A 14,966-nucleotide genomic window follows, 5' to 3' on the forward strand; every position below is an offset into this window, starting at 1 on the left:
ATATGCTAAGCACAATATAACAGTAGTACCATAAGTTTTAAATCAGTAGGGGAAAGCGAGATGGAATTAGAGCTGTCACACCAGGAATGACCCCAAATCCACAGAATTTTCTATTCAGTTAGCAGGCTGCAGTACACATCTATTGCTACTGGGAGTTTAGTACCCATTTGAACATCATTGGTCAGGATTGTTGAGAAAAAATGTTGAAAACCATTTTTAGGAGGCTACAGAACTATGCTCTTAAAGTTTGGAAGATTTTTCATTGATCAGGGAGGGCTGTGTGTGTCTGTATATGTCTGTAAATAAAAGATCCACATCATAGAAATGATAGTTCCTAACCAATTTTGGATCATGGACCACCTTAAGTAGCTAACAAAAGTATCTTTAGACTCACTCCCTAAGGAGAAAATATTCCACATATTTAAATATAAACTCAGAATTGTTTTCCTGAAGTTACAATTTTTTTTACAGATGTGTTAAATTCAATGCAATTGCCAGAGGTTTAAAGCCTCTGACCTAACACATTGGTTATAAATATAATCCTAAAATGGTCTCAGCAAGATAGACTAGTTCGATATCCTGATAGTCTGTGTGATTGAGTTAAGTCCCAGAATAGCCAGCCAAGTCATTTTCCTAAAATGTTAAAACTATATAGTGGCAAAACTAGGACTGGAATCTGTTCCTTATGACAATATTTTTTTTATTGGAATGACATGCAGTGATTTCATGGAAGTTCTACATAAGCATGACCAAACATTTAAACAAATGGAGATGGATTGGAAGTTTGACATTTATCAGCATGAGCCAATCAGGAAAATGCAAGCAGTATTTGGAGAAAGTGAGTTGTACAGAATTTGTGGTATGTGTTGGGAAGGTGAGGTAGAATAGGGAACATTGTACAATAAAATTTAAAAATAAATTTAGTCTGTATTTTGAAGGGGTTTTGAATGTTAGGAGTTAAATATTATTTTGTAAGGTGAAAAACAAGGGACATACTATATTCTAATTTTTTAAGCAGCAGAATATACTAATTAAAGCAGAAATTAGTGTGGTTGCTACGAATTAAAATAGAAATATTAGGAATTAGTTATAAGGTTATTCTAGGAGGAAAAAGCCAGGGAAAATTACATAAATATGGCAGCAATAAGAATGAAAAAAAAAATTCCCGGGAGTGGTGGTACATACTTGTAATCCCATACTTAGGCTGAGACAGAAGGATTGCAGTTTCCCAGCCAGGCTCAGCTACTTAGTGAGGCTAAGGTAACTTAGGTGAGACCGTGTTTCAAACTAAAGAATAAAATGAATTGGGGGTTATCTTCTGATTCTCATTGCTAGGATAAACTTCATACTTTACTTATTTTTTATCCCACTTTATTCTAATAAAAATATTTCTCTTACCTTCTAATTTCCAGCTAAAAGAATGCATATATCTCACAATATAATACAATCTTAGGGGGGTAGTTTGTATTTATTTTTATGTCCCCAGTTTTAATAGTCACCTCTTGATATTAAAGGGGCTGGTTCCAGTCTTGTGTGTTTATGTATGTATGTATGTATGTATGTATGTATGTTTGTTTGTTTCCTGTGTTTCATAGTGATATGTTGTTTGGTAGTTAGTGGACTGGAGAGAACATAGGAAGTTTTGGAATGACATTAAAAAAAAAAAAGACCGAAAAGTGGTTTATTAGAGCAGAAGATGGCTTCTTTAAATAGTCATTAAAACACTATCAAATTGAGATGGGAATGTAGTTCAGGGGTAAAAATGCTTGCCCTAATATTCAAGAGGCCCTAGATTTCATCTGCAGCATCACATAACAACAACAAACACCTATGGCTCCAAAGTTGCATGGTCCAGTTAGTGTTTTTAACCATTCTGTCTCAGCACTATCAAGTAACACAGGCACTAGCCTAAAATATGACTAGTGTGCCTAAGGAATAAAATTTTATTTTATATAATTTTAATGTATTTAAAAGAAACCACATGGGAGTTGGGGATACTATATTGGTAAGTGTAGTTTAGACATTAAATTGGTTTTAAGCATAGTTGATGTTTAATGCTGGCTCATGTTACCTAGTTAAAAAGGTCAGAGTTGTAGGAGACAAGAGAAGAAAAGGAATTCCACCAGGAAAATCTGTTAAAGACCCAAATTAGCCGGCATGGTGGTGCATGCCTGTTATCCCAATATTTGGTAGGCTAAGACAGGAGGATCATGGGTTCAAAACCAGCCCCATCAACTTAGCAACCTAGCAAGACCATTTCAAAAAATAAATCAATAAAAAGGACTGGGGGTATAGCTCAGAGGCAGAATGCCCCTGGGTTCAATCATTTATGCCACAAAAAAAAGGGGGGGGGATTATTCTGTTTAGAAAGGATGTAGAGTGTTCAGTTTGAAGTTTGGCAATGATTCTAGACTTAACTGATGGTATGGAATTTGAAGCCAGTATGAAAATAAGTTGGAAGATTTGATAAGATTCCCAGGTACAGAGAAGACATTAAGAACTCTGGCCAGGTGTGGTGGCGCACACTTGTAATCCCAGTGCTTGGGAGGCAGAGACAGGAGGATCGCGCAGGTTCGAAGCCAGCCACGCTGGCTTTCAAGAGACCCTGTTTCCAAAAATAAAATAGGTCTGGGAGTGTAGCCCGGAGATAGAAGGGCTTCCAGGAACCCCAGTACCACCAAAACAAACAAACAAACAAAAACCCCCCCCAAAAAAAACAAAAAAAGAACTCTGCTAATTTTGCAGTTTTCCCCATCGTCCTGCAAATATTTATGAAAGATTCCATAGTGAAAACAATAATTCAAGTGTTCCAGGGGAGACTATGTTTACATGTAGTAGAATATCAGTCTGTCTGGAAATTTCTTTTGATGGAAGACCTTACTTTAACTTCTTTAGATTAGATTATGTCCTAGTGCTTTATCTAAATTCCTTCTACAATCACATAAATGGTTCTGAATTTTCAGTGTATTACAGAAAACACAATGGAATGATATGTCACCTAAATTAATATTTTATTCCCCCAGTAGGCTACTAGTTTGTCTACATAAGTCAATTTTTTATATTTCCTGGTAAATTGATAAAAGCTATTTATATTAGAATTATCAGTCCATGGTACTGGTTAGCACTTAGCAACACTAGGGTCCCTACATTAACTTAGTAATTGAGATTCTTGACCAAAGTCTTTATATAGCTCTTTCCCTGAGATGCCTAATACATTCAGAAATTAAAACATGCTATGGGAAATGTAAAATGGAATTGATCATTTGAATAGATCCAGAATGAATTTTCTTCATTCCTTTTCTCTTGGTCCAGTGGCCCAAGTTTAAAAGCTCATCTGAAAGTTCAAAAGCTTTAAAGTAGTTTGATGGGAAATTTGGTTTGTAATATGAATATCTTTCACCTGTTTAAAGTTAGTAATTGCTTTTTATTTTAAAAATTGTCTCCTGGCTATTACTTTATTCCTCTTCTCTTTTGTTGATACCACTTCATCCAAAACTCAGATTTGGGTAGTTTGGGCTCACATGAAATTGGGAGTGAGGTGATAGCAGAAGGGTGACTTTTGAATTACACTCCCCTGAATTTCATATAAAGCAAGATGTTACAAAAAAAAAAAAAAAGCTAAGAACTAATAGGTTTGTATTATCTGTGGCTTGGAAGTAAGGAAAAGAAAGGTCAGAACTCTTTATTGTTTTTGCTTTAAGAATTTCTCAGTCCATTTTCATAATCTTTCCATGGTCTTCAATCTCAACAAAACCAGATAATTCATTTTCTACAGAACGAAGTTTAGCTTGATCCTCTTATAGTGCTGAAATTGAGTAAAGTCAGTAGTCATGACTTCTATTTCATTTATGTAAGTTCTCTCCATTTTTATTCAAAAGTTAATTTTGCCTTTATAATAAGTAAAAAAGAAGTTGTTTCTAATGACTTCAAAGAAATATAAAGGAGAGGTTTTTGTAACCTTCATTCTTGTAACATAGCTTTTTAACATCAGCTTATATATCTGTATAGGTGTGTGTATCTTTGCATATATTATTTGACTAATAATGACAATTAGACTTCAGAAGATAAAATTCATACCTTGCTTATGTTTATCCCACTTTATTCTAATAAAAAATATTTTAAGCCATCTCTTTTCTCCATTCCTGAATGCTGTTATCTTGATTATAATTGTCTGGTTTGTTTTCTAGCTGATGTATTGCCAGTCTTTTTCTAGATGTTACTAAAGAATATAAATGCTCTATAGTGCATCATAGTCTCAGCTGGAATATTTTCAGTTTTTCAACCAAAATGAAACAGATCTAGTAGTTTGGCTGTTAAATAAATAGTTCATATTTATTGTCAGAGTGTCTGATGGGCTCTATATTTATTGTATTAGTTGTTCCTGAGAGGTAGCATTTGAAAAATGGCTTCAACTGTTTGTCGATTGTGGTCCTTGGGCACCAGATAGTGGATGTTGGAATGTATTGCAGAAAACCTGATTAAAGTACTAGGATCTCCAACATAAGAGTGAAAAGCCATTTGTAATACTCTGTTTGCTGCATTTATGTATTTGCTTTTGAAAGCTTTGGTTTATTGTCAGCTTATCCAGGAAGGAATAAAATTTTTGCAAAAGTGTGCCTTTTGGTAAAAATGTCAATAAGCTATGCATGATGAGACATTTATGAAGGTAGACTGATTTGAACTTTCAGGATCCCAAATACTTTGCAGTTTTATTACCTAGCTTATTGGAGTCATGTTTCACTTATGACTTAATTTCAGTAGTAGCTAATTCCAGTTCACAATGTAGATTTTTTTTTTTACTGTATATCAGAGAATTCATGCTTACTAAAAAATAAATTGGGTGAGAATTTATATTTCCTTCTCTAGCTATCTTCCACACCAACAAAAGTTTAACAGAGTATGGAAATGAATTATGTAATCACAAAACTTACAAATCATTAAATATACGTTACACTCCCCTTTTTACAATATTTCAGTACTTATTGCTTTCAAATAAAGTTCAAACTTTTTGCTTAGAGAGCTATTCAAAATCTATTTATTTTCTGCTTCATTCTTACCCCATTTCCCTGCAAGTGTCCTTTGCTTCTGGTTTGCAGAGCTACCATTTTCCTTCTCTGTGTGTGTGTGTGTGTGTGTGTGTGTGAGAGAGAGAGAGAGAGAGAGAGAGAGAGAGAGAGAGAGAGAGAGAGAGAGAGAGGCAGACAGACAGAGACAGGCAGATAGAAAGATAAACACAGACACACACACACTAGGCATTGAACCCAGAGATTTTCTACCTTTAAGCTACACCTCTGGCCCTAATTTTTTTTTTTTTTAATTTTAAATAATCTCACTAAGCACCAGGCGTGGTGGTGCACGCTTGTAATTCCATCATTCCGGAGGCTGAGACCAGAGGATTGCGGTTTGCAGGCAGCCTCAGCCACTTAGTGAGGCCCTCTACAACTTAGTGAGACTCTGTTTCAAAATAAAGAATAAGAAATAGGGCAAGGAGTATAGGTTGGAGGTTGAATGCCCCTGGGTTCCATCCCTAGACTCGGGGGCGGGGGGGGGAATCTCACTAAGTTATGGAAGGCCTTGTTAAGTTGCTAAGGCTAGTCTTGAACCTGCAATTCTCCTGTCTCAGCCTTCTAGGTACTGGGATTATAAGTATGCATCACCATGACTGGCTCTCTCCCTATTTTATTTTATTTTATTTATTTTTATTTTTTGGTGGTACTGAAGGTGGAACCCAGAGGCTTTCTAACTCCGAGCTGTATTCCCAGACCTATTTTCTATTTTATTTGGAAACAGGTTTCACTAAGTTGCTGAGAGCCTCACTAAGTAAGCAAGGCTGGCTTTGAATCTGAGCGATCCTCCTGTCTCAGCCTCCCAAGTGCGGGGATTACAAGTGTACGCCACCACGCCTGGCTTGGCTCTCTTTTCATTTCTTTTCCTATAATTGTTTCCCTTATTCACCCAAGGATCACATGTTCTTCCTTCAGACCTCTACTCAACTTTCACCTCTTCTTGAGGCTTCTTTCAACCACAACTACTCTGCCTCTTATTAATCTCATGTAGACAAGCTAGTAATCTCTCGGGATTTCATAAGAGTTTTTTCATACTCAAATCATATTTTTACTTATCTCCCTTAATTGATTGCTATTCTAGAGGTCAGAAATGGTAATGTCTTTTTTCTTTTAATCTGGCATGTAGATATTTCAAGTGAGAATGAATGAATGACTTTTATAGATATATTTCATAATTTTATTTACTTAGATATTTATTCTTTAGGTATTCAAATGTGTGGGTTATGCCACTTTCGTTACAAGGGCTTTTTAAAAATTACTTTCTAACTCCCATATTATTACTTAAAATGCTTGACTTCTATATTGCTACCTTAACTATTTAATAAAGGTAGATGTTTAGCTTTGAGCCTTATTTGCTAGGCTATAATAATGTGACTTTTACACTGGTAGTATTTAAAATATAAAATGTAATTTATTGGAAATTGGAAAGATCAACTCTATGATCATGAATTTATACATTCTAGCTTATTGATGTATATTTTTGAACCTATTTATTAATGTATAAAATTCACTTAGAAGAGAAAAGCTATGTAACTTTTCCTTACTTGAAAATGTCTGGTTATAGTTACTAGATTTGAACCTAATCCTCCTCCTCCTCCTCCTCCTCCTCCTCCTCCTCCTCCTCCTCCTCCTTCTTCTTCTTCTTCTTCTTCTTCTTCTTCTTCATATAGTTACTAGATTTGAACCTCCTCCTCCTCCTCCTCCTCCTCCTCCTCCTCCTCCTCCTCCTCCTCCTCCTCCTCCTCCTTCTTCTTCTTCTTCTTTTTGGTGGTAATGGGGTTCCTGGAAACCCTTCTACCTCCGGGCTACACTCCCAGACGGGGTCTCTTAAGCCAGCGTGACCCTCCTGTCTCTGACTCCCAAGCGCGGGGATTACAAGGGTACACCACCACACCTGGCGCTGAACCTAATCTTAATTCAAGAAACAAGACAAGGCCAGGCATGGTGGTGCATGCTTGTAATCCCAGTACTTGGAAGGAGGAGACAGGAGGATCGGGGTTCACTGCCAACCTCAGTTACTTTGAGGCCCTCTGCAACTTATTGATACCCTGTTTCAAAATAAAGAATTAGCCGGGCATGGTGGCACGCTTGTAATCCCCGCGCTTGGGAGGCGGAGACAGAAGGATTGCGCAGGTTCGAAGCCAGCCACGCTGGCGTAAGAGACCCTGTTTCAAAAATATAAAATAGGTCTGGGAGTGTAGCCCGGAGGTAGAAGGGCTTCCAGGAACCCCAGTACCACCAAAATAAATATATAAATAAATAAATAGAATTAAAAATAGGGCTGGGGGTGTAGCTCGGAGGTACAATGCCTCTGGGTTCAACTCCTAGCACCACACACACAAACACACACACACACACACACAAATGAATGAAAAACAGACAAGGCAAAATTAAATATAAAGAAAATCTGCTAATACTAGGTTATAGAATTTAAATCTTTGTTTGGTGGTCCTGAGATATCTTTATGGTATTTGCATCAATATAGTGCATTCTGTAACAAAATAAAAAAAAGTGAAGAACCTCATAGTTATATGTAAACCTTAAAAATAAGCTTATTTCTTATTAGAAGTAAAACTTTTATGTAATCTAAAATTTTTTCTTATATGTGAATTTAATATTTGTTTTTATATAATGATTTGCTAAGACATTGTATAATTGTTTATTTAATGACATAACAAATGGAGTCAGTGTTTTGTAGCTGAATCATAGTCCTGGCTGTTCTTTTTATTTACTGAATCAAGAAACAAATCCTGTCTTATTAAAATTTCTTGTCCTTTATTTGAGCTTGCAAAAGAAATTTGTAAGATCTTGAATAACTTATGATATTGGTTATGAAAGATTTTTAATATTTCTATTTTCAGTCTGTAACATATTGTGAAAATATAGAAAGAGGAAAACCTACCCACATCATGACATTTGGATATGTGCTCATTCTTAAGACTCTAACCTCTTTTTAAAAAATATATTATTAAGATTAGTTTGCTAAAATGGGAATTGAAGTTGGATAAAGTGTAAAGGTTAAAGCAAGTTAGAATATTATAGCCATTTTAAAATATATTCCCTGTTTTGGCTTTGGAGCACTGCCTCCAAGAGGTTCATAGCATTTGGTACGTAGTTCACGTATTTCTAGTCTACAGACCTTCTCTATCAAAGCAGAAATTTCGTGGTTTTGATATTTGCATTTTCTACTGCTATAAAGCTCAGTAATGGTAATTAATTAAAAACTTTCCGTGTCATTACAAATAAAACTGAGTCTTTTTAAAGACTGGTAATTTGTACCTTTAAAGAGCCACATTATTTTGCTTTTGTCTCAGAATGTATTATGCTTCCCAAGTATACTGTGACAGCCTGAATAGAAAAGGGGGGAGGGGACATTGTCTTCAGCTGGCATGCTGTTATCAGAGGGAATGTGTTTCTGGACATGAGATTTAGCATTCATTGGTTGTCTGAAGAAAGCTATTTCATTTGAGGATTGGACAAGAAGCTGCGTCAGTTTGCTGCCCGTCTCCAAGGCACTGGTGATGCTGCCTTCACAAGCTGGCGATCGTCACGGCTCCATCACCCAGCGGGGTGTGGACTCTCTTTTTCTGTTCTTCTCTATTTAATTCTCTATTTGCTGCCTACTGCATTTCTTAATCTGTCTTCTGCCAAATGCTAACAGCATGATATTTTGCAATCATCTAGGTGAATACAAGAAAGACGAACTCCTAGAAGCTGCTAGGTAAGTGATTCCATTCATTTTAAGTGGGTATAGTGCATTTAAAGGAAAGAATGGGGAGGAAAGGTGGAGGACTATAAAAATTATAACCTGTTATTGTCTTGCTTGAATTTTATGCAGTAATGTAGATAAGACCTGTACTAAACCTTAGAATGCTTGATTTTACATGATTAATATATAATGATAAAAATCTTTCACCATGATGAAAATTATAGGTTAATTTTATTTCAAACGTTGCGTTAAGCCACCTGCAAACCTTAGTTACCCAGCCTTTCAAATGATATTATTGGAGCATTACAATGCCTCTATCTTCTTTTTCTTCTGAAAATTTTCTAGTAAAGCTTGAATGAGGGCATTAAGTGTTAAAGCTTCATCTGTTTTGTTTTTTTTTTTGTTGTTGTTGTTGGTGGTGGTGGTGGTCATATATAGTTTAGTTAATTAGCTCTTTACAGTATTTTAATGTATTTTTAACTACAGTGTTTTAGTTTATTTATTAGAATAAAGTTTGTAAATAAGTAAATGACGTTATATAGCTAAATAAAACAAAATGTAGAAAGCTATACTATCCAAGATAGAGTACTAAAAGATGATTAACAGGTATTAGTTAGAAATATTTTAATTTAATTTAATATTGCAAAAGAGATTCATTGCAAATTATATAAATCAGAGCAAGCCCTTACTATTTGCCACTTTCTTATGAAAAATATTTATAAATAATCATAAGAAGCTCTATAATTTTATAGAAATTTACTTACTACCTTTTTATAGGAGTGGTAATGAAGAAAAACTAATGGCTTTACTGACGCCTCTAAATGTGAATTGCCATGCAAGTGATGGGCGAAAGGTAGGTTATTTAAAATATAATTTCCTTCAATAATTTCTTCTTGGTTTATACTGAAATTTTTTGAAGTAGGCATACATATGAATGTATCTATTTCTACATGAATATGTGTATATATATATATATATATATATGGCTATATTTATACTGGCATCTTTTGACTGTAAAATGAAAAGCTGCTCCGTTATTGGCAGTTGTAACATATCCATAGAGCCGGACCTTAAGAAAGCTTATTCTCTTAAATGTCAGACACAAAGTTGTCTCATGAAACTGTAGCATTGTCAGTGATTAATAATTAAAAACATAAATTGTTTTCTGTATATAATAATGGAAACTGGGAATATTTGTGTCCTATTTATTCTTTTTTATTAGTACATTGGAATGTTTTATTCGTTATTTGGCAGATATGTGTGCTAGATATCAACACTTTTCCACTAAAGCTAATGTTTTTTAGATCTATGAAACAGCTTTGCTTTTTAATTATTATTTTGATCGGCTGAGTTTTGATTGAGGCATACTGGAAGAAAATAGATTAAAAGAGGAATACTCTGCATTAGTATACATTTATCATAAATGTAAGGTAATGTGAAAAATGTATCGCTGGCAGCAGCAGCATCTGCATTGTCTTCTTGCTGTATATAGAGTGAAATGTAATCCTTTACAGCCTATGGTAATTGACTGTAAAGTTTTGCAATGATTTACCTAATAGACTGAAAACAAAGCATCCTATGGTACTATAAACTAGCAAAGATTTACTCAGTACAGTTGGTTACTTTGGGGAGGTGTTTCTAAATGGTAACTGCTCATTTTTCCTTCAGTTACAAAGTTGCTTTGGGGTTTTCACACTCTTGTGTATACTTTGAGATCCAGATTTTATTCAAATAAGTAGTTTTGTCTATACAAATAAATAGTTCATCTCAGTTGATAAAAGTGGCTTCTATCATTGCAGAAAAGGGCCATCTTATCTGCAGTAAGTACAGCTCTGGTGTTGAAATACAAATCATTTAGTGCTTAGCCTACTTCTGTTTTCCATAGCCATTTTAATACCATAGATTTTATGTGAAATTATTACAGCAATAATGAATTCTATCCCAGGTTCATTCTTTCATTCTTACCTATAATTGACAACTCCCTTTCAAGAAATTATAACTATTAAGAAGCATGATTGTTGATACCTAAGAAATGATCTCTTCTTTTGCTTCATCTCCTACATAAATGTATAGAACTTCATTATTTTTTCTTCTTTCCAGAGGAGGATACACTCGCTTTCTTTTAACTGGAACCAGTATATTCTTTCTCCAAATTCTATGGCTCCTCCTCTAAATTACTCTATGGCATTTGCCACAGGCTTCTTTAAATTTTAGTTATTCATACATATCTTTCTTCTTCTGTTAGTTGTCTTTGTAACTTGCACAGGACCAAGCCTGGCACTCTGCATGTAGCAGCAGCATAGACTATAACTCTCTTGTTCCCTGATAAACATCTGAGTGAGAAAATCATCTGGATCCTGCCATTTATAATATTAAATCAGAAGAATGTGAATGGGGATTTTTTTTTTTTTACTATTGCTAGTATTAGTCTACTTATTTCTAGGTAAATGTAACAAGAGAGAAATGTTTGTTTAAACATGTAGAACATTTTCTAAGAACATACCTCAGACATTACACTGAAGGATTCCCAACAGAAATAATGCAGTGACTTTCCAAAGTATGTTCTTATACTTTTTAGATTGTTTATCAAATTAAATTAGATAGAAAAGAATTATACTTAAGCATTTATTAGGTTTTATTGCCATACATATATCACAGGAAACCATTCACAGTTGTCATGTGTTGTGCAAGCTGCAAATAGCTTTATAATTTAAATCAAATGATATTCATATTTGGATTTTATACTAATGTATGATACTAAGTGATTTTAATTAAATCTGCCAGTTGTGGTAAGGCCACAAAATGGTGTTTTCAATGCTAGTGGAGATTGGGATAAAATTCTATAATTATAGCAATATTTTTATTTTTTGCAATAATATTAAAAAATACAGAAGAAAAATCTAGCTTCTAAATCATAATATTTCTCTCTCAAATATTTAGTTTTTTTAGACCATTTGCATGTGTTTATATAGAATTAGAAAGTGAGATTACATGTTAATGAGAGGATAAAGGTACTTTTTCATATCTAGTAAATTAGTCAAATATATAAAGTTTGACTTCTTCACTTTCATTTTAGAACATGTTGCAGGATCTAGTCCTTTATTAAGAGGTTTTCCAAAGGACTATTTTATTGCGGTACTCAGTTCTGTACTCTTAATTTTTACTACGTTTCTTGGTTTGTAAATTTCAAAAGTCCAGGAAAACTGGGTATAGTGGTAATCACCTGTAATCCCAGGTACTGAGGAGGCTGAGGCAGGAGGGTTGCAAATTTGAGGCTAGCCTGGCAACATGGTGATACTCTGTCTCAAAATAAAAAGGGGAGGGGATATAGCTCAATGGCAGAGCACCACCAGGTTCAATCCCAAGTTACCACCAAAGGGGGAAAAACAGGAAATATTAATTCTGTAATGTTTTGAGATAAGAAATGTTCCTTATACAGTGCTTTGTAGGTGGAGAATTTGCCTAGAGATATGTAGAGAATTGGGACTTGAGTATTTCTTTTTAATATAATGTGTGGGGCTATACAACAAGAATATAAATTTTAAATAGTCTCTTAATTCTATACTGTCACTTGGTGATTATCTAATTAGGTAATATGTAAGTGATTAATATTCTTATTTCTCACATAAATTTGTTATTTTACACATAGATTTCTGAAAATAGTTAAGTGCTAGTGAGATTTTATATACTTTATATTATTATTTATGCTTTTATATTTGTCAGAAGACAAAATTATAACAAATCTAGCTGAAAGATCTTATTTGCCTTTTTTGTGATTCTAGAAGTGGGCAACACCTCAATCTATAAAATTGAAAATATTTTATTGGGATTATCTGAGCAGAGGAAGTTGGCTTTATAGACAAAAAAGAGTTGAAGAAAACAGAAACGGACAAAAACCAGATTGGTCTTTTCAAAGTTACTTTTTTTTGTAAAGATTGAAGCAGAAGGGGCTTCTTACCATGCCAGCTAGAACTGGGCCTGTTTGGAAATTTGGCTTTTTTTTTCCCTCTTCTTCCTGATAAACAACCTCATTTCAACATGGCATGGACCTTCAATGTGAATAACTCCATTTTGGTTTGATTGATTTATTTTTTATTCTTTTTATTTTTTGTGGTACTGGTGTAGAACCCACCCCCAGCCTATACTCCTAGATCTTTATTTGGAAACAGAGTCCCACTAAGTTGGTGAGAGCTTCACTAAGTAGCCGAGGCTGGCTTTGAACCTGTGCGATCCCCTGTCTCAGCCTCCCAAGCACTGGAATTACAGGTGTGCACCACCATGCCTGGTTCTGGTTTGATTTATTAGACCTAATACAGGAGCTCAGTCCAAACCAGTATCTCCTATAAATTTTATTTAACATTTTTTGTGTAAATCAAAATTGAAGCGTGGCTTTTCTAGAAATTTTATTTTTTCCTAATAAGCAAAGGAAGAAAATTTTTGAAATATTTTGTTCTAAAATGCTACTTTCGTACAATTATATATTACATACTTTTTCTGATGGTTACTTTATAAATATACGGACATAGATAGAATTTACTCTTCTGTCTCTTGCTGTTAAGAGTAGCCATTACATCTCACAATTTCTAGTTACAGTGAAGCACAACCAGAATCTTTAAACAGATTGTTTCCTTTCTAGAATACCTTATTCTTCTTTTTCAACTTAATTTCCAGATCATGAATCTCTCTTTAGAATACTTTCTACCAATCCAGATGTTTTATTAACAGTTATTCAAATGTTCTGTTTTCACTTTATGTCTAAGCTTACAGTGAAAATATTCTCTTCTTTTTCATTAATTTTCATTAAGTCTTTCTTCTATAGCAAATAAAAATGAATATTTAAGTACATCTCAAATGTATTCCAGTACTCAACCTTCTTGATAGTTCTTTCTGTTCTTTTTTGTGTGTTATTCTTACTTCTTGCCTTTGTTTATTCCTTTCTAAAAACAGATGCCCTAAATTCATCTCTTCCATATCATAACAATTAATAGGTGGGAGTTAGGGATTATTGTACATGTTCTTAAATGGGAAGAATATATAAATTGCATATATCCACTATGCCTGTTACTACTTAGATTATGTGTCACAAGATATTGACAATAACTATTATTCAATGCTCTTTTATAAATTGTTCAATATAATTTCTAGTATTTTAGATTTCTTTTTCCTTCTTTCATTTATTCATTAAACCAAACTCAGTATCTAACATGTGTAGGTCATATGTCATAGAAGATAAAAATATTGTTAATAGTATTGTTCACAAGGAGTTCAAAACTGATAGAATGGTAAGGACTTATCAAGGACATTGAAGCTAAGGTGCTAAAAAGATAAAAAATATTTCTTGCTTGTAATCCTCGAGCTTGGGAGGCTGAGACAGGAGGATCACACAGGTTTGAAGCCAGCCTCAGCTACTTAGTGAGGCTCTCAGCAACTTAGTGAGACCCTGTTTCCAAATAAAATAGAAAATAGGTGTGGGAGTATAGCCCGGAGGTGGAAAGCTTCTGGGTTCCACCCCAGTACCACCACCAAAAAAAAAAAAAAAAAAAAAGATATTTCTTCTGCCATGATACAGTTATAAAGTATAAATTTAAGGTGAGATGATTTTGTGTTTTTATTTTTAAAGCATTAATATTTACATATGTATGTCTTTCTATTAAAAAAAACTTCAAATTTAGAACAGGCAATTGTAGGAACATGATTTAATTCTGAAAAATTAACTGAAAGCTTGTTTTAAATGTCATATTTCTGCTGTGTAAATATTTAATATAATTAATAATGAATAAGGCTGAAAATAGAGTTGTTTTATTTTTGTGGAGATGGAGCCCAGGGGCCTTCAACTTCTGAGCTACACCCCCTGCCCTAATTTTTGTTCATTATTTTGAAACTGGGTCTCATTAAGTTGCAGAGGGCCTTACTAAGTAGCTTAAGCTGTCCGGGAACCGTGATCCTCCAGTCTCAGCCTCCTGAATGCTGGGATTACAAGCGTGTGTCACCATGCCTGGCTTGAGTTAAGTGTTTAAAAAAGTATTTTCACATGGAAATCAGTCAAAAATAAAGTAGAATGTAGTGGTATACACTGAAGACATTGTGAAGAAACTTTGTGATGTGCTTGAAAGAGCAAATAGACTCTAAGGGCAAAGAGATTGGGTTCTATTCTTGGCTGTCTAGAATTTTCAATTTACTCATTTATAAAT

The 14,966-nt window shown here is 34.3% G+C and overlaps 1 protein-coding gene across 1 annotated transcript in view; it reads left to right on the forward strand.

Moving 5' to 3' along the window:
* Window positions 1-14,966, forward strand: part of TNKS (tankyrase) — a gene marked incomplete at both ends in the record, with an annotated part of 203,175 nt that overhangs the window by 89,262 nt on the left and 98,947 nt on the right. The window contains 2 exons of the mRNA XM_080710638.1: window positions 8,751-8,787; window positions 9,553-9,628. Coding sequence (XP_080566764.1) covers window positions 8,751-8,787; window positions 9,553-9,628 — 113 coding nt within the window. The remainder of the gene's footprint in view (window positions 1-8,750; window positions 8,788-9,552; window positions 9,629-14,966) is intronic.

This window comes from Muscardinus avellanarius (assembly GCF_963383645.1).
Source record: "Muscardinus avellanarius genome assembly, chromosome: 14".
Taxonomy (NCBI): domain Eukaryota; kingdom Metazoa; phylum Chordata; class Mammalia; order Rodentia; family Gliridae; genus Muscardinus; species Muscardinus avellanarius.